Source organism: Microcaecilia unicolor, chromosome 3 (assembly GCF_901765095.1).
Source record: "Microcaecilia unicolor chromosome 3, aMicUni1.1, whole genome shotgun sequence".
In the NCBI taxonomy this organism is placed as follows: Eukaryota; Metazoa; Chordata; class Amphibia; order Gymnophiona; family Siphonopidae; genus Microcaecilia; species Microcaecilia unicolor.
Genome location: NC_044033.1, coordinates 20,871,960 through 20,890,745, shown reverse-complemented (window position 1 = coordinate 20,890,745; position 18,786 = coordinate 20,871,960). Strand labels below are relative to the sequence as shown.

At 43.7% G+C, this 18,786-nt stretch overlaps 1 protein-coding gene across 1 annotated transcript in view; it reads right to left on the bottom strand.

Annotated features, from left to right (window-relative positions):
- UBR2 (ubiquitin protein ligase E3 component n-recognin 2) overlaps positions 1 to 18,786 on the bottom strand; it is a 282,054-nt gene that overhangs the window by 201,150 nt on the left and 62,118 nt on the right. Inside the window, 1 exon segment of the mRNA XM_030195781.1 lies at positions 7,882 to 8,012. Coding sequence (XP_030051641.1) covers positions 7,882 to 8,012 — 131 coding nt within the window.

Here is an 18,786-nt window from a genome sequence, read left to right as displayed (position 1 = left end):
TAAGGATTGGGATAGCTAAGTAAATTAAGAATATGCCTAGATCACATGGAATACCTATTTTTACTACTTTTAATTTTGTACTGCGCAGCTTTCCAATAAGCTCTGATTTCTGGGAAACCCCACCAAATGTAAGCCACTGTTTCCTCCATTCCACACCTGTCGGAATTCTGTGCCAACAAAATTTAAAATTCTGCGCAAAAAATTTGCAAATGTATTAGTCATAATTATGAATTATTAATTATCAATTAAATTATAATTTAATCAATATTACAGCCCCTCTCCCTATACACAGAGAGCATCTATATTTTCCCCAACATCTTTACAGCCCTCCCTCCACCCATAGCATCCACCTTTTTTTACAGCCCCTTTCTCTACCCACCCACACATAGGATCCATTTTTTTAAAGACCTCTCCCCCATAGCAGCCTTTTTTTTTTTTTTTTTTTTTTTTTTTAACAGCACCTCCCCCCGCCCCCCCACAGCAGCCACCTTTTTTAATGGACCCCTCACACATATAGTAACATAGTAGATGACGGCAGAAAAAGACCAGCATGGTCCATCCAGTCTGCTCAACAAGATAAACTCATATGTGCTACTTTTTGTGTATACCTGACCTTGATTTGTTTCTGCCATTTTCAGGGCCCAGCACTAGCCCTGCCTCCTAACCACTAGCCCCACCTCCCACCACCAGCTCTGCCACCCAATCTCGGCTAAGCTTCTGAGGATCCATTTCTTCTGAACAGGATTCCTTTATGTTTAGCCCACGCATTTTTGAATTCAGTTACCGTTTTCATCTCCACCACCTCCTGCGGGAGGGCATTCCAAGTATTCACCACTCTCTCCGTGAAAAAATACTTACTGACATTTTTCTTCAGTCTGCCCCCCTTCAATCTCATTTTATGTCCTCTAGTTCTACCGCCTTCCCATCTACAGAAAAGGTTTGTTTGCGGATTAATACCTTTCAAATATTTGAATGTCTGTATCATATCTCCCCTGTTTCTCCTTTCCTCCGGAGTATACATGTTCAGGTCAGCAAGTCTCTCCTCATACATCTTGTAACGCAAATCCCATACCATTCTCGTAGCTTTTCTTTGCACCACTTCAATTCTTTTTACATCCTTAGCAAGATATGGCCTCCAAAGCTGAACACAATACTCCAGGTGGGGCCTCACCGACGACTTATACAGGGGCATTAAAACCTTCTAGCTACGGCCACCGCCTTGTCACACTGTTTCGTCGCCTTCAGTTCCTCAGATACTATCACCCCAAGACCCCTCTCCCCATCCGTACATATCAGACTCTCACCGCCTAACACATATATCTCCCGTGGGTTTCTACTCCCTACATGCATCACTTTGCATTTCTTCACATTGAATTTTAATTGTCAAACCTTAAGACCATTCTTCTAGCTTCTGCAGATCCTTTTTCATGTTCTCCACTCCCTCCCAGGTGTCCACTCTGTTACAAATCTTAGTATCGTCCGCAAAAAGGCAAACTTTACCTTCTAACCCTTCAGCAATGTCACTCACAAATATATTGAACAGAATCGGCCCCAGCACCGATCCCTGAGGCACTCCACTATTCACCTTTTCTTTTTTATTTTTTTAAACCGCTCCCTCCCTACCAAGAAGGACAAGAGGGATTATGAAAAAAAGATAGCATTAGAGGCAAAAAAACATAGCAAAATTTTTTTGTCGGTATATTAAAAGCAGGAAGCCGGCAAAAGAATCGGTTGGGCCGCTGGATGACCGAGGGGTAAAAGGGGCAATCAAGGAAGATAAAGATGTAGCGAAGAGATTGAATGAATTCTTTGCTTCGGTCTTCACCGAGGAAGATTTGGGTGGGATACCGGTGTCGGAAATGGTATTTTAAGCGGACGAGTCGGAGAAACTTACTGACTTCACGGTAAACCTGGAGGACGTAATGAGGCAGTTCAGCAAACTAAAGAGTAACAAATCTCCTGGACCGGATGGTTTTCATTCTAGAGTACCGATAAAACTGAAAAATGAACTGGTGGAACTATTGTTAGTAATATGTAAATTATCTTTAAAATCGAGTGTGGTGCCAGAAGATTGGAGGATAGCCCATGTAACGCCAATATTTAAAAAAGGTTCCAGAGGGGATCCGGGAAATTATAGACCGGTGAGCCTGACCTCGGTGCTGGGCAAAATGGTACAGACTATTATAAAGAACAAACTTACAGAGCATATTCAAAAGCATGGATTAATGAGACAAAGCCAGCATGGATTTCGTGAAGGGAAATCTTGCCTCACCAAATTACATTTCTTTGAAGGGGTGAACAAACATGTGGATAAAGGTGAGCCGGTTGATATTGTGTATCTGGATTTTCAAAAGGCTTTTGACAAAGTACCTCTTAAAAGACTTCAGAGGCAATTGGAGAGTCATGGGATAGGAGGTAGTTTCCTATTGTGGATTAAAAACTGGTTAAAGGACAGAAAACAGACAGTAGAGTTAAATGGTCAGTATTCTACTGAAGAAACTGCCCTTCTTCTTTCCTCCTCTAAATGTACTACCTGTTCCTCTGACCCCATCCCCACTTATCTACTTAACACTATCTCTCCTACTATCATCCCAGTCATCTGTCACATCCTTAATCTTTCACTCTCCACTGCAACTGTTCCTATGGTCTTCAAACATGCTGTGGTCACTCCACTCCTTAAAAAACCCTCAATTGACCCTACCTGTCCCTCCAACTATCGCCCCATCTCCCTATCCTCTCCAAATTAGTTGAACATGTCATTCACCGCTGTTGTCTTGACTTTCTTTCTTCACAACCTATTCTTGACCCACTCCAATCTGGTTTTCGCCTTCTTCACTCTACTGAAACTGCACTAACCAAGGTCTCTAATGACCTGCTACTGGCTAAATCCAGAGGTCTCTATTCTATCCTTATCCTTCTTGACCTATCTGCTGCTTTCGACACTGTTGACCACACTATACTTCTAGATACGCTGTCCTCGCTTGGATTCCAGAGCCCCGTCCTTTCCTGGTTCTCCTCTTACCTCTCACTTTGTTCTTTCAGTGTTCACTCTGGTGTTTCCTCTTCAACTTCCATCCCGCTTTCTGTTGGTGTGCCTCAAGGTTCTGTCCTTGGACCCCTCCTTTTCTCCATCTATACCTCTTCCCTTGGTGCCCTGATTTCATCCCATGGCTTTCAGTACCATCTTTACGCTGATGACTCTCAGATCTACATCTCCACCCCTGAGATCTCAACCTCAATCCAGGACAAAATCTCAGCCTGCTTGTCCGACATTGCTGCTTGGATGTCTCAACGCCATCTAAAGCTAAACATGACCAAAACTGAACTTCTCGTTTTTCCCCCTAAACCCACCTCCCCCTCTTCCCCCTTTCTCTATCTCTGTTAATGGCTCTCACATCCTCCCTGTCTCCTCGGCTCGTAACCTTGGAGTCATCTTTGATTCCTCTCTCTCTTTCTCTGCACATATTCAACAGATCGCCAAAACCTGTCATTTCTTTATCTACAACATTAGCAAAATTTGCCCCTTCCTTTCTGAATACACTACCAGAACCCTTATCCACACCCTTGTCACATCTCGATTGGACAAGCACAAAAACCATAACTATAACCATAACCAAAGATGGGTTCAAATCCGAATTTTATAAATTAATGGGCGATCGGGTTGTCCCTACGTTGACTAAAGTATTTAATGATTGGGTGGCAAAGGGTGGATTACCAGATGGTTTTAATTTGGCCCAGACAGTAGTTTTACCCAAACTGAACAGAGATGGAATGATGTTATCTTCCTACCGACCTATATCCCTGTTAAATTCTGAGGTAAAAATGATTGCAAAAATACTGGCCAACAGATTAGGAAGGGTATTGCCAAACCTCATCCACGACGCACAAGTGGGATTTGTTCAGGGTCGTTCGGTCACTAAAAACTTGCGTAGCATCTTGATGGCATTGGATACATTAAGGAACTCTGCGGAGCAAGCACTATTGATCAGCTTCGACGCCGAAAAGGCGTTTGATCGCGTAGAATGGCCCTTTTTATTTGCAGTTCTAAACAAATATGGATTCAATGGCTGGTTTGTGCAAGCAATTTCCGCCTTGTATAACTCTCCTCAAGCAAGGGTCTTGGTAAATGGAACATGGTCGGAGACATTTGAGATTAACCGGGGAACCAGGCAAGGATGCCCACTGTCACCGTTACTTTTTGCCCTTTATTTAGATCCCTTTATCTGAGATATCATTGCTAGTAAGACTATTAGGGGAGTACCGACTGGGAAAGCGGAGTTCAAAATTGCGGCATTCGCCGATGATTTATTAATGATTCTTACTAACCCGCGTCAGTCTCTATCGGATCTTCTAGAAGTTTTTGCAGAATTTGGAGACTATTCTGGATTTAAGCTTAATCTAGAAAAATCGGAGGCTGTGGCTATACCTCTGACTACCCGCCTTCTTTGGAAGGAAGATTTCCCTTTGAGATGGGCAGATGGTTCTTTTCGGTACCTGGGGGTCCTCCTGACGGCTCAAAGGATATATATAAATTGAATGTTACTAGGCTACTTAGTCAAACCGAGCATCAGCTGGACACCTGGAGAGCATTACCTGTGCCCTTGGTGGGCCGAGTTGTCCTCGTCCGAATGGTAATCTTACCCTGGTGGTTATATGTACTGCAGGTCCTGCCGTTGCATTTATTCCAAAAAGATATTAAACGATTTTATCAGTTAGTTGGACGGTTCTGTTGGGCAAAGAAAAAAGCTAAGCTTAAGATGCACCTTTTGCTAGGGGCCTGGCGTGAGGAAGGATTTGGTCTCCCTAATTTGCAGTACTATAACCTGGCTTGCTTATTAAGGGTGATGAGGGATTGGATGTTTTCTTCGCATGAATATTCTCCCTTAGAGCTAGAGAAGGTTTATTTTAGTCCTTATAACTTAATTACCTTATTACATGCAGATAACACCATCCTGCCACAGACGCTAAAGCATTGTATACTTTTGTCACCCTTGCGGGCGGCCTGGAGAGGTTTGGCAAGGAAACTGGGGGGTAACCCGAGCATATCAGAACTGTTGTCTATAAGGGGAAACCCAATGTTCCCACCAGGGCTGGAAAACCCAGTCTTCCTGCAGTGGGAGGAAAAGGGCCTAACATGTTTGAAAACGATTTTAGATGGGGAAGGGAAATTAAAAACTTTAGAACAACTCACACTGGAGGGAAACTGGAGGTACATTTTTAGTTATGGTCAGATTAGGCATTATATAAAATCCCTGGATGGGGAGGCGCTTAAATTTCAATTAGGCGAAAAAATTCAAAATTTTTTGATGACATCTCAGACGAAGCCCCATCAATCTCGCAACTTCAGAAGCAACTGTGGACCTTGACACCGCGGGTGGGGTTGACACAGCTCCGGCGGCGGTGGGAGGCAGATATGGGAGCAGATTTATCTAACTGGGATATTGAGGCCTATATAAAAAGTATTCCCCGACTAATAACTGAAGCCAATTATAGGGAATGTGCATTTAGAGTATTACATAGAGCTTATATTACACAAGTTCAATTGTCTCGAATTGGGGGGATCCTCACACCAAAATGCCCAAAATGTAATCTTATGGATAACACTTTTTACCATGCATTCTGGGACTGTATAATGATTCAGAGTTACTGGCGAAAGATAGTAAATTACTTGAATTCAATACTACCAAGTAGAATAGCGGGTACTCCTCTGCAATTGATACTGGATTGCCCAGGAGCATTTCGGGGCTTAAACGCAGATGGAACACTTCTATGTCGTAAATTGTGTCTGGTGGCGAAAAAAAACTATAACCATAACCAATGACCTTCGGTATCCATATAGAGAGCAATTTTATAACAGGACACCTAAGAGAAAGTCCAAAAAAGGCATGAATTTTATAAAGGCACTTAGACACCTTCTAGAACCAATCCCTTGAGCGGTACAGTTATGTGTGCATACTCATGGACCACCCAAACTACAGTATATCCCCAGAAACACTACAAGCACATGAGTGTAAGTATGTATAGCAAAATTACTCACCTGTAGCAGATGTTCTCTGAGGACAAAAGACATACTCACATATATGGGTAATGTCAACCTACAGACCCAGAATGGGAAAATCCCCAGCTTCTTTTCCAGAAGCTTTTAGGAGTCTCCATTGCATATATGCACCTTCCCACCCGCTGTGATTGCATGGGACCAGCTTGGTGGAGGCTGTCATGCCAATGCCAATTCCCTAGGTGGGGGGGGGGGGGGGGCCCTCATGCCACTTCTCAGGTGTCAATGAGCCGATGCTCCAGTGCTCCTGGCGCCATGATTCAACAAGGACTGATGGCAGTACTTCTTGATCGAGGCACCTTATCAGAGTCCCTCGGTGCCAGCAACGATGATGTCAAATCCATACAAGTCTTCGGTAATGGATCCAAGGATATTCAACTGGAATGGGCACTGCTGATGCATGGCGAGGCAGACAGAAGCAACCGATGTCAACGCATCCCAGGAGTCCGATACAGTTCCACAGGCCAAAGGGACCAATTGCTCAGATGCAGATGTCAATGGACTGGACTTATCAGCGCCAAAAATAGTTTTGCACTGTTCTCGACGGTTCCCTTGGACATCTGGCAACAGAGATGACAAGCATCATCATGGTCAGGCAACAAGCATGACAAGAACCAGTTTTCGATATGGTCTTGCACACCGGATGCACCACTTAAAACCACTGGGAATTTTCTGGGTCATGGTGGGGAAAGATGGCCAAAGTGAAATTGAATGGCTCAGTGACTGAAAAAAATAAAGGGAAAAAATATAACCCCGACTGAAGCGCTCAGGCCTAAGAGGGCAAATTAGCTACAGAAAAAGAAAGGTAATCTGAAGAACCAAAAAAACTAAGGAAAAATAAAAAAGGGAAAAATGTGGAACAGAAAAGGAAAGCCACAGAGCAGCAAGACGGTGGCAAAATACCACAAGCACAAACCGTGAAAGCAGAACTTTTACAAAGCACCTATTCAACTCCACAGAAAGAACAAGATTGTCTGGTCCCATGCAGTCACAGCAAGCGAGAAGTGCACAGTTGGACTCCCAAAAGCTTCTAGAAAAGAAGCTGTGGATTTTCTCGCATTGGGCTCTGTCGGATGTCACCCATGCATGTGAAGATGATGTCCTGTTTATCCTTGGAGAATATCTTGTCACCATTTGTACTTAGATGTGCACATACCATGCAGTAATTTTATAGGCCTGCTCTATATATAAAACATCCACTATAGACAGAAAACCTTTACAAAATTACCCCCCGTGTTTATATACCTTATATTCTTCACTTCAACCATGTACAACTTACTCAGTCTTACATCAGAACTTTTACCCAACATATCATTCACCAAGTGCGCCAATCCTATGCTGCTTTCATGGTGCTATCACTAACTGAGGGCTAAATGTAAAGTATAGAGTGTCTTAGTCTTATAGCAATGGTAAGCAATGTAAGAGATCCACTCATGGTGTTGTTGGTTGTTAAGAATTGCTTTTTTTTTCACAATATGCAGCCATTAGACAAATCTGTGACTCTGATCGAGCTGTAAATGATCAATGACGAAAATGTACTCTGGGTCAAGCAGTTGCTTCTGCTTGCTCTTCAGATGTCCAGCTATCTTAACGCATATAATTGTTCTCTTCATACACTAATTTAGCTGAAATCTGTCAGGCGTTCTTCCAAGTCAAAAGGATAACCACCTACTAAATTCTAGGGACATCATTTCATAGATAGGACCTCCAATATGTATGGATGGAAAAAAGAAAAGAGAGTAATAACAAGAAGCACCTCACAATAATGAAATATATACCAAATGTTGAGAGATCTTCTTACAGTTGATCAAAAGGATTATACTTACATACACTCTAAACCTAGTGGTAATTCATTTTCTTTCTCCCAAGTTAATATATCGACAGCATACTTAAACATGATGGCAAAAATGTTGTATGTTCTTGCTATCATATCTTCTGATAAATGTACAAGAGGATCCTTGGGAGAGAAAAAGTTATAAAAATGTTTAATAAGAAATCTGAAATACGGCCAGTTCTCAATATAAGCCAAAAAGATAAAACAGCTGCAGAGGTAAAAACAGGTAGGAAAAGCATGCATAGCACAAGTCACAGAATTCTTTCCAACCTTTATGTATGTAAATGCGTGTATGCGTTTGATAGGGGAAGATGGGGTTGTTTGGGGTGTGTGGTACGTGTTTGTGCGTGTATTTCTGTGTGTCTGATCGGGAGAGGAAAAAAAGAGGGGAAGTAGTCTGAAAGGTACAATTCCTTAACCAATGTTTCAGTGAATCAATGTATGTAAACTGCAGCTGTCGGAACTGTTTCTCCCACAGAAATGTACCGAGGCATTTTTTGGAAGAGGTCCATTTCCCTTTTGTCCCCCACCACATGCACAAGCTTCACTAATATAGTACCTCTTCCCTTCCTATGACTAGAGCTGCACATCCCCCACTGCCTTCCTAGTGTATACTTCTAACCAGTGGCGTAGCTACGTGGGGCCTGAGGGGGCCGGGGCCCCCGCAGATTCACCCCAGGACCCACCCTCCCGGCGAACCCGCCCCCGCCGCTGCCTACCTTTACTTTTGCTGGCGGGGGATCCCACTCCCCGCCAGCCGACGTCTTCTCAGTCCTTCCTGCTCTTCAATTTGTTTGCTGACCTCCTGCACGTAATTGTACGTGCAGGACGTCAGACTCAGAGACTACGTCAGCAAACAAATTGAAGAGCAGGAAGCGACTGAGAAGAAGACGTCGGCTGGCGGGGAGTGGGATCCCCCGCCAGCAAAAGTAAAGGTAGGCTGCGGCGGCGGCGGCGGGTTCGCGGCGGGAGGGGGGGGGGGCGGCAATGTCGGCGGTGGGGGGGGGGCGGCGCTGGGGGAGGGCTAAAATGTGCCCCCTCCCCCACGGGGACAGAAGTAACCTTCTGAAGGTCTCCTGGGGGGCTTGAATCCTCAAGTAAATCATTACTCCCCCAGGCAGAACTCCAGGCAAGAAGAACTCTGGCTACTAAATAAGTATTAGACATAATAAATGTTTATTCGAACTGTCAAAAAAGCCAATCAGTAAATATTGAAATAGTAACAAACTCCCAATACAGTATAATATGTAGCAAATAAAAGTAGAGTTTTCCCTGGGAGCTGCCAATATGTCCACCTGCTAGTGTAGGCACATTGAGGCTTGTCATCCTTAGTTCTGTTTCCTGTTATATACTTTTTTTCCTCCTTCCTTCATTATCTTAATTATAATTGCCCTTCCTACCTAATGAATATGCATCTTTACAGAATATTCTGTTTCCTGTTGTGACGTATCATGTTCCAACATGTATCAAATGCTATCATTTATTCCCTCATTATATTTGGCAGTTAGGGCCTCTCATGCATATAAGCATAAGTTTTTATTTGAGATGAATTGACCTAATGTCCTTGGTATGCGCAGTCATCCTACGAGCCCTCTCCACCCTTTAGTTTAACCTACAGTGTTATCCACACCCCTTACTTCTCCCTCTGATTGTTTATCTGGATACAGCAGGCGTCCTTAGTCATAGCAGTCTCTGGCTCTTAGTTTCTGACCAGCAACTTATCACAAGTTAGCATAGGTCAAATGTCAGACCACAGCCTTCGAAAGCTATTTACCAGAAAAAGCACATTTATAATTCTCTTAAGTCTGTTCTCAGCTCAAGGAGAGCAAAACAGCTTATAATAAAAACTACAAATATGTATGGTTTGCACCTTTTCATGGCCTTTAGGCTATACACCAGTAGGCAGGGAAGGCTCACTCACGGGCAATTGCAGATAAAGGTTTTAAATTCAGAAAACATAGATATATTTCTATAATTCTACCTTCAGAACATTAATGTAAAATTCTGCTGACTTACAAAAAAAAACACACACACACACAAATATGGTAATCCTAACTTCCTTAGTACTAAGCACATTTCACAGCCCCCCTCCCCCCCCACATGGGCACAAAGTATGAGCAAAGTTTACTGTTGGCTTTATCTGTATCTGCCCATAGAGACTACGCCACTGATAGGAATATAAGAGCGACAGTGGAAGTGTGAAGGGGCTGTTACAGGCTGAGAATGCAGAATCATGAGCACAGGTCAGCACCCCAGCACAGGTCAAAAATGGCAGAGGCTAACAAGCCAGTGCGACTCTGGAATCTATCAGAGATTGAGAAGCCTGTAATTTATTAAAGAACATGAGCCTGTGTAAACTCAGGAATTTATGATCTATTATGATACCCTTATGGGCAAGCTGGCGTGAGAAAGCTGTGCAATTATGGATGGACAGAAGAATGTGATTTAGCAACATAAGGGAAAATAGATTATGAGAACAGAGAACAGAATGATCTCTGAGGAAGATAAGTGCTGAAGTAATGTGAAGCGTTGCTTAACACAAAAGGTATAAAAACAGCTGTACCAGAACAGTACGTTGGAAGAGACAATCACAGATTACATTTCTATGTAACAGTGTTGCTTTCCCATATGAGAAAATACTGATTTGTATCTGTATCTTGGTAAATAATAAAAGAATTGCTTTTCTCAAACGCGTGGCCTTCCTAGTCTTTTATCTCTCTAAATTGCGGGTGGCTGATGAGTACTAATTTGGGGAGGTGGTAAAAAGACTAGTAATTTAAAACAAGAAAAAGGGCTGGCAGCAAATGCAAGAACTTACATGATGAAGGGCAGAGTTGGTTGGGGGCGCTGACTGAGTGAGCACAAGCAGCAGAGAGAGAGAGAGAGAGAGAGAGCGAGCATAAGAACATAAGAATAGCCATACTGGGTCAGACCAATGGTCCATCTAGCCCAGTATCCTGTTTTCCAAACAGTGACCAAGCCAAGACACAAGTACCTGGCAGAAACCCAAATCGTGGCAACACTCCATACTACAAATCCCAGGGCAAGCAGTTGCTTCCCCTGTCTCTCTCAATAGCAGACAATGGACTTTTCCTCCAGGAATTTGTCCAAACCTTTTTTAAACCCAGATACGCTAACCGCTGTTACCACATCCTCCGGCAAAGAGTTCCAGAGCTTGAGTGAAAAAATATTTCCTCCTATTTGTTTTAAAAGTATACTTTTAGAATGAGTAAAAAATCGATTTACTTCTACTCATTCTACACTACTCAGGATTTTGTACACCTCAATCATATCTCCCCTCATCCGTCTCTTTTTAAAACTGAAGAGCCCCAACCTCTTTAGCCTTCCCTCATACGAAAGGAGTTTCATTCCCTTTACCATTTTGGCCTTTCTTCTTTGAACCTTTTCTAATTCCATTATATCTTTTTTGAGATACGGAAACCAGAACTGAACGCAATACTCAAGGTGCAGACGCACCATGGAGTGATACAAAGGCATTATAATATTTTTGGTCTTATTCACCATCCCTTTCCTAATAATTCCTAGCATCCTGTTTGCTTTTTTTGGAAGATTTCAGCATATTATTTACGACGACACCTAGATCTTTTTCTTGAGTGCTGAGCCCCAAGATGGACCCTAGCATCAGGTAACCATGATTCAGATTATTCTTTCCAATGTGCATCACCTTGCATTTCTCCAAATTAAATTTCATCTGCAATTTGGATGCCCAATCTTCCAATTTCCTAATGTCTTCCTGCACTTTAAAACATTGTGCCCCCATCTTAATTCCCTGAATATCCGGGTTCATCATAATCTCTCTTATAAGAGGACCTAAAGACAAAACAAATAGCAAAAGCGAGAGGGGGCATTCCTGCCTCGTACCTCTGCACAACGAAAAAGATGACGATTCCCTCCCATTCACCAATACCCGTGCCTTAGGCTCCAAGTATAATGCCCTAATAACCAACAAAAACCAGCCCGAGAAACCATAAGCCCTTAAGGAAACAAACATAAAATCCCAACAAAATCTACTGAATGCCTTTTCTGCGTCAAAACTATTAAGAATTGACTGAGTGGCGTGGCGTTGCATAAATTCCGAAGATGCTAAAATTCTGCTGAGGTTTTTCATGACCAAGCGACACTGCACAAATATCACCTCTGCCTCATGAAGCAGTTTAGGGAGCACCCGAGCCATTCTATTCGCCATGATTTTTGCTATTAACTTAGCCTCAAAATTTAAAAGGGAGATACTTATAAGACTGCAACAGCAGCGGGTCTCTGCCCGTCTTAGGTAGAACTACAATATTCGCCAATGCCAGAGAGGGCGGCAACACCTCCAAGTCTACTACCTTGTTAAAGTTATCAATAGAAATCAAACAAAATAAAACATGGAAAAGAAAATAAGATGATACCTTTTTTATTGGACATAACTTAATACATTTCTTGATTAGCTTTCGAAGGTTGCCCTTCTTCCTCAGATCGGAAATAAGCAAATGTGCTAGCTGACAGTGTATATAAGTGAAAACATTCAAGCATTACTATGATAGTCTGACAGGGTGGGAGGAGGGGGGTGGGTAGGAAGTATGCATGGGGACATCAAAACATATCATTGATATTCTAACAGGGTGGGTGTGGATAGGTGAGGGGAGGGTGATCAACAGAGACATACAGCTTTATGGTTTATAATGGGCTAGGAACCCCAGATCCTTGTTAAGTCCTTTCTGTTGGGTGTTAACCCAACCTTTTTATGGCTGAGCTGGAAGAGACATTTCTGCATACACACCAGACCAAACCTCTAAAATACTACCGGTACATCGATGACATTTTTATGATTTGGACGGAGGGTGAAGCAACTCTGAAACAATTTTTTTTTTATGGTAAATCATTTTTATTGCAACAAAAAGATATCACATTGTTACAGAAACGCAATAATCATAACTTGTTTTATACAAACTTCCCCCCCCAACCAACCCCTTCCCTTCCCCCTTTCCCCCCCTGCTCATCCTCCCCCCTCCCAACTCCCTTATGCAGAATCCACAGAGTACCATTAGTAGTTCAGTAGTCTACTCCTAGCTGACGGGGACAATGTGTTGAAAAAGGGGCTCCATACAACTTGAAATTGTAATCCAGCTTTGGAGTTAAAGTCCACTATCCCCACTCTCTCCAACCTCAATAATGTTATCATGCGCGTCCTCCACTGACTTTGTGTGGGGCATCGCCGAGATAGCCATCCAGCCATGATCACTTGTTTGGCAACTATAATTGCTTTCTGGACAAAGATTGTAAATCCTGGTGGGATTGGATAGATGAATTTTGGGTGTCCCAGCAATAACCCAGAGTCACACTTCCACTTTGCTGACCAAAGACTAGAGGAATATTGGATCAAAAGTGACCAGAATCTCACCACCTCCCTGCAACTCCAGAGCATATGTCCCAGCGTGGCTCCAACTTCTCCGCATTTGGGGCATTCTCCCCATGCAGAGAGCCCCATGTGGAAGGCTCTTCTCGGGGATATGTATAAGCGGAGTGCTATTTTATATTGCAATTCCCAATGGATAGTCATGCTGGATTGTTTCCGCATTCTTAACAGATGTTCTTTAAGTTGAGACACCGTCAAATCTAACTTTATGTCATTTTTCCACATGTCTAGTAGTTTATTGTAATCTAGTTCTTCTGCTGTATCTCTAATATGTCTGTGATGGAACTTAAGTGGAACCCTTTGCTGTGCCGTGAGAGAAAAAGCCGAGGTTAGCTCCTCTTGGACGTCCTCTGCCAAGTCCTCCCACGGCAAAGACTGCACATAGTGCCTCAGCTGGAGGTAATGAAATTCATCCGAGGGACGTAAAGAGTATTCTTTCTGTAGTTCTGGAAAAGATTTGATTTTGCCTTCAGGGGTAAGGACATGTAATAAATATCGCATCCCACTGCGTCCCCATCTCTCAAATGCTGGATATAGTAGGCCAGCCTCAAAGGCCGGGTTTCCACTTATGGGTAGGTAAGGAGTGGTCCTTGCTGAAAAGTTGTGAAGTTTACAAATCCACTTCCACACCAGTCTCGCTGTCTTCATTATTCCAGAAACCCTCAAGATATAAGGTATCTGGGGCCCCCTTACATGTAAGTAGGTGCTAAAGTGTATTTCAGGGTGCAGCTGTAGCTCAATTGCTGTATTTGTAAAATCCTGAGATCCTCTGAACCAGTCGTTCACATGGCGCATGCCACTAGCCACTGTCATAAATTTGATGTTCAAGAGTCCCAGACCACCATATTCTGTCGGGGTACACAGCACTGAGTACGGGAGACGTGGCTTCTTCCCTCTCCATAGGAAGGCTTGCACTGTTTTTATCAGTAGTTGCTCGTCGGTCCTCTTTAAGAAGAGTGGGAGGGTCTGAAATGTATACAGCCATCTAGGAACTATGACCATATTAACCAGAGCGATTCGTCCCATAAGAGACAGTGGCAACGCCTTCCAGGCCAACAACTGTTTTTTAGTATCTCGCAAAAGCCGTAGTACATTGAGGTCATAAAGTTTGGACAAGTCCATGGGGATATAGACTCCCAGGTAAGTCAGCGAAGTCTGCGCCCATTGTAGTGGAAAAGTTCCAAGCCATGTAGTTTGTATCTCCGGGAACATCGGAAGTGCCATGGATTTGTGTAGGTTTAATTGGAAGCCAGAGAGGTTCCCATATTGTTCAATAATCTTTAGTAGTCGCCCTAGGGTTCTGGAGGGCTCCCCCAGCACCACCAGTAAATCATCTGCATAGGCCAGAATTTTTATAGTATGACCCACTAAAGTAACCCCTTGAAGGTCTGGAGCTGCAAGGACCATTCGTATCAGGGGCTCCAGAGACAATAGAAACAGCAGGGGAGACAGGGGGCAGCCCTGCCTGGTGCCCCTGTAAATCTGAAACTCTGGTTCCCTGATACCATTCACCAATACGCTCGCTCTGGGTTGGCAGTAAAGAGTTCCTACTGCCCGTGTAAACCATCCCTTTATACCCATCATTTCCAGCGTTTGAAACATAAAGTCCCACCCAACTCTGTCGAAAGCTTTCTCAGCGTCAAGGCTCAGAATAAGGGTGGATACTTTGTTCTGCCTACTTGCTGCCATCGCCAATAGGAGCTTTCTAACATTATGTACCGCCTGCCGGCCTCTCACAAATCCCACCTGCTCTGTGCCTATTAGTGAAGGCAAGCATTGCGCCAATCTGTCTGCCATCATTTTCGCCATTAATTTTGTGTCTACATTTAATAGCGATATCGGTCTATAGGATTCCACTTTATCTAAGGGCTTCCCTGGTTTAGGAATGAGCGTTATCAGCGCTGTGTTCGCATATCTTGGAAAACTCCCTTCCTCAATAACCTCTTGGAAATATTCCAGGAGTGCTGCCAAGGCTTTACCGGGCAGAATTTTATAATATTCCCCAGAAAAACCGTCTGGGCCCGGTGCAGACCGCAATTTTAACGCTTTGACCCCCTTCTGCAGCTCAGACATTGTCAGTGGTTGGTTTAAAGTTTCCAGCTGCTCCTCCGTTAATTTGGGGAGGTCTATTTGCTGTAAATAATCTCGTATTGCATGCGCAGTTGGGGGTAATTGCTTTTGATATAAAGTGGTAAAATACTCTGTAAACGCCTGTCCTATCTTTCTATTGTCAGTTATGAGATCTCCCTTGTGATTTTTTAAAGAGGTCACTGTCCGTGGACCACCTACAGTTTTAATTAATCGTCCCATCATTCTGCCTACTTTATTCCCAAACCTCTGCAATTTGTATTTATAAAATTGAGTGGATTTCACCTCCTTCTCATGTAGCAGACTATTTAATGCTACTTGAGTGGCTTTTAAATTTTCCAGGGTAACCAACGAGGGATGATGTAAGTGTATCTTTTTCGCCCGCTGCAGCTGGCGTTCTAAGTGTAATATGCTAGCTGCTTTCCGTTTGTTCCTAACACTACAGTAAGCTATAACAGCGCCCCGCAAAACTGCCTTTGAGGCTGACCAGAATAACTCAGGTTGAAGCTCTGCATGCATGCCATTATGCTCTATGTATTGTTCCCAGTGCTTCTGCACGTGCGCTCGTAAGTGCGGGTCAGAGTACAAATGAGCCGGGTATCTCCATCCCGTCCCCCCCCTAAACTCAGACCTAAGCTTAAGGTCTACCCACACCAGGGCATGGTCGGATATTTCTTCGGGGCCTATAGTTGCTGCCTCTACCAAATGAAATAAGGGACGAGCCAACATAACATAGTCTATCCTGGCATGAGTGCCATGTGCCCTTGACCTATGTGTATAGTCACTCTCCCCGGGGTGTAGCACTCTCCCCGCGTCTACTAAATCTAGTGTTTTGTTAAACATTTGAAACTCTCGCGCCCTCGTCCCTCGGTAATAGGAGGCCAGGGTGTTAGTGCAATCTTGACGAGGGTCTATAACCGCATTAAAGTCCCCTACTACTATCAAATCCCCTCCCCCACTCTGCAAACATTTCCCGGCCAGATCTTTAAAGAATGTAGCATCAAAATTATTGGGCCCATATAATACCAGCAGCAACAAGTTCCTCCCTTCTAGCCACACTTTTAACAGAATGAAATCCCCTCTATCCCCCTTGTCCAAAACTGTGGCTTTATAGGGGAGTCCTTTTCGAAATAGTACAGCAACTCCCCCCTTCCTACCTCGAGACGGGGCAGCAAATACTTCACTAACCCATGATTTTTGCAGTTTTAAGTGTTCTTTCTCTGTGAGGCGGGTTTCCTGCAGGCATGCCACATCAGCTTTATGCCTTTTCAGTGCAGTTAGGATCTTAGATCTTTTAATAGGGGAGCCTATACCTCCTACATTCCAAGTTACAATTCTAGTGGACATATTTACTGGATTTACCAATTTTAGTGATCTCGCCTCTCTTCTCTACGGTCTCTCGCTGTTCCTTAACTGTGAGGTCCCCCCAACTCCCAGGCCACTCACCCCAACTACCGGATTTGCATGCGTGTTCCGTGCAACTCCATTGGTCCCTGACATTCATCAATTTTAAACTTCTGGTACTCTTTGATTTTAAACTCAATAACATCCTAAATCCCCATCCCCCCCTTATCCCCCACCATTCCTTCCGCCCTTTTGCCATTATCCAGACTCAAACCTGCGTCTGGGTACGGCTAGAGTCCACCTGAGTAGCGGGGAGCCCTCCCCCCCGTATGATTTATAATTTCTGTACTTACTGTTGCTGCTATATATATTATGCTCTGACTCACAGCAAGCTCTATAAGTATTTCAATCTCCCTCAGAGATGCCCTTCTCCTGCAATCCAGACTTGGCTTCCTCCGATGTTTTAAAGGTATGCCACTGTCCTTGTAACAGAACTTTCAGTGAGGCTGGGTACTGGAGCCTAAAGCGAATTTGCTTCTGTGCTAATAGTGAACATATCTGATGGAATTTTTTCCGTTGCTCCTGTACGCTGAAGGAGTAGTCCTGGAACATCAAAATTGGGCGCCCCTCATGTGTTAGATCTCCCCTCCTGATCTTAAATCCATTCAGTATTTCCATTTTAGAGCGGTAGTTGAGCACTCGTGCCACTATAACACGAGGCCTCTTTTGACTGTCCGTTTTGCGTCCCACGCGATGTGCGCGCTCAAGTACTAAAGGCCCAAGGGAGTCTGATAAAGCCAATTCCTTAGATAACCAGTCTGTGAGCCAAGGCACTAAGTTTCTGTCCGAAATGTTTTCCGAGATGCCTACAATTCGCACATTGTTCCTCCTGGAACGATTTTCTAGGTCCTCTAGTTTATCGTAATGTTCCTGGAGCTGATGTTTGATTTCGCGGATATCAACATTATAGGCCTGCGAGTCGTCTTCAAGAGCCGAAATCCGCACTGAAAGATCCTCTGTGCGGGTCTCCAGTCCCTCCAACTTAGCGTGGAAAGCGTCGATTTTTTGTTCCATAGTGTCCCATTTAGGCTGCCAGGCTTTCACCACCGCGGCTGTTAGTTGCTCTAACTGCGACGTCGAAAATGCTTGCTCGCATTGCTGTGGTTCGCCCGCCATTTTAGAATCAGAGGTAGGTAACTTAACCTTTTCTTTCTCTTTTTTTCCGGTCCGAAGCGCCATTCCAATCGGGGTTTTGTTCAGGTATTTGTCCATGCAGTTATGCTGTATCCAGTGGGTATTTTTTAAATGTTTTTGAGCAGTATTTATAGGAATACGGGGTTAGGGCCCACGAGCTGCAGCACTGCACGTCTGCTCAGCTCATCGCATCACGTGGACTCCTCCTCTGAAACAATTTTATTCTGCATTCAATACATACCATCCTACAATCAGATTCAAAATTGACTACTCCCCAGAAAAAGTCAATTTTTTGGACACCACGGTCTCAATCAGTGATGGCTGTATACAAACATCTATATACAAGAAACCCACAGACAGATGTAGCTACCTCCACAACTCCAGCTTCCATCCTTCACATACAAAAAGATCCATCATTTACAGCCAAGCCACAAGATACCACCGTATCTGCTCTGACCCAGGGGACAGAGACAGACACCTTAAAACCCTGACTGAATCCTTCAAACAGAAGGGCTACAACCCCAAAATAATCTCCAAGAATATTGCCTCCTCCCTCAAAACACCCAGGGAGAATCTGCTACAGTACAAAAAGAAAAAATCCACAGACAGAATCCCGCTTGTAGTGACATACAATCCAGAGCTGGAAAAACTGAGGAAAATCATAAGAGATCTACAACCTATACTCCAGGAGGATGAATTACTGAAAGAGATATTCCCATCCCCACCAGTACTGGCCTTCCGACAGCCACCCAATTTAAAACACAAGCTAATCAGAAGTAAACTTCCTTCACAGACTGAAAAGGAACAGAAGGGCACACTTCCCTGTAATTTATCCAGTTGCAAACTATGCCA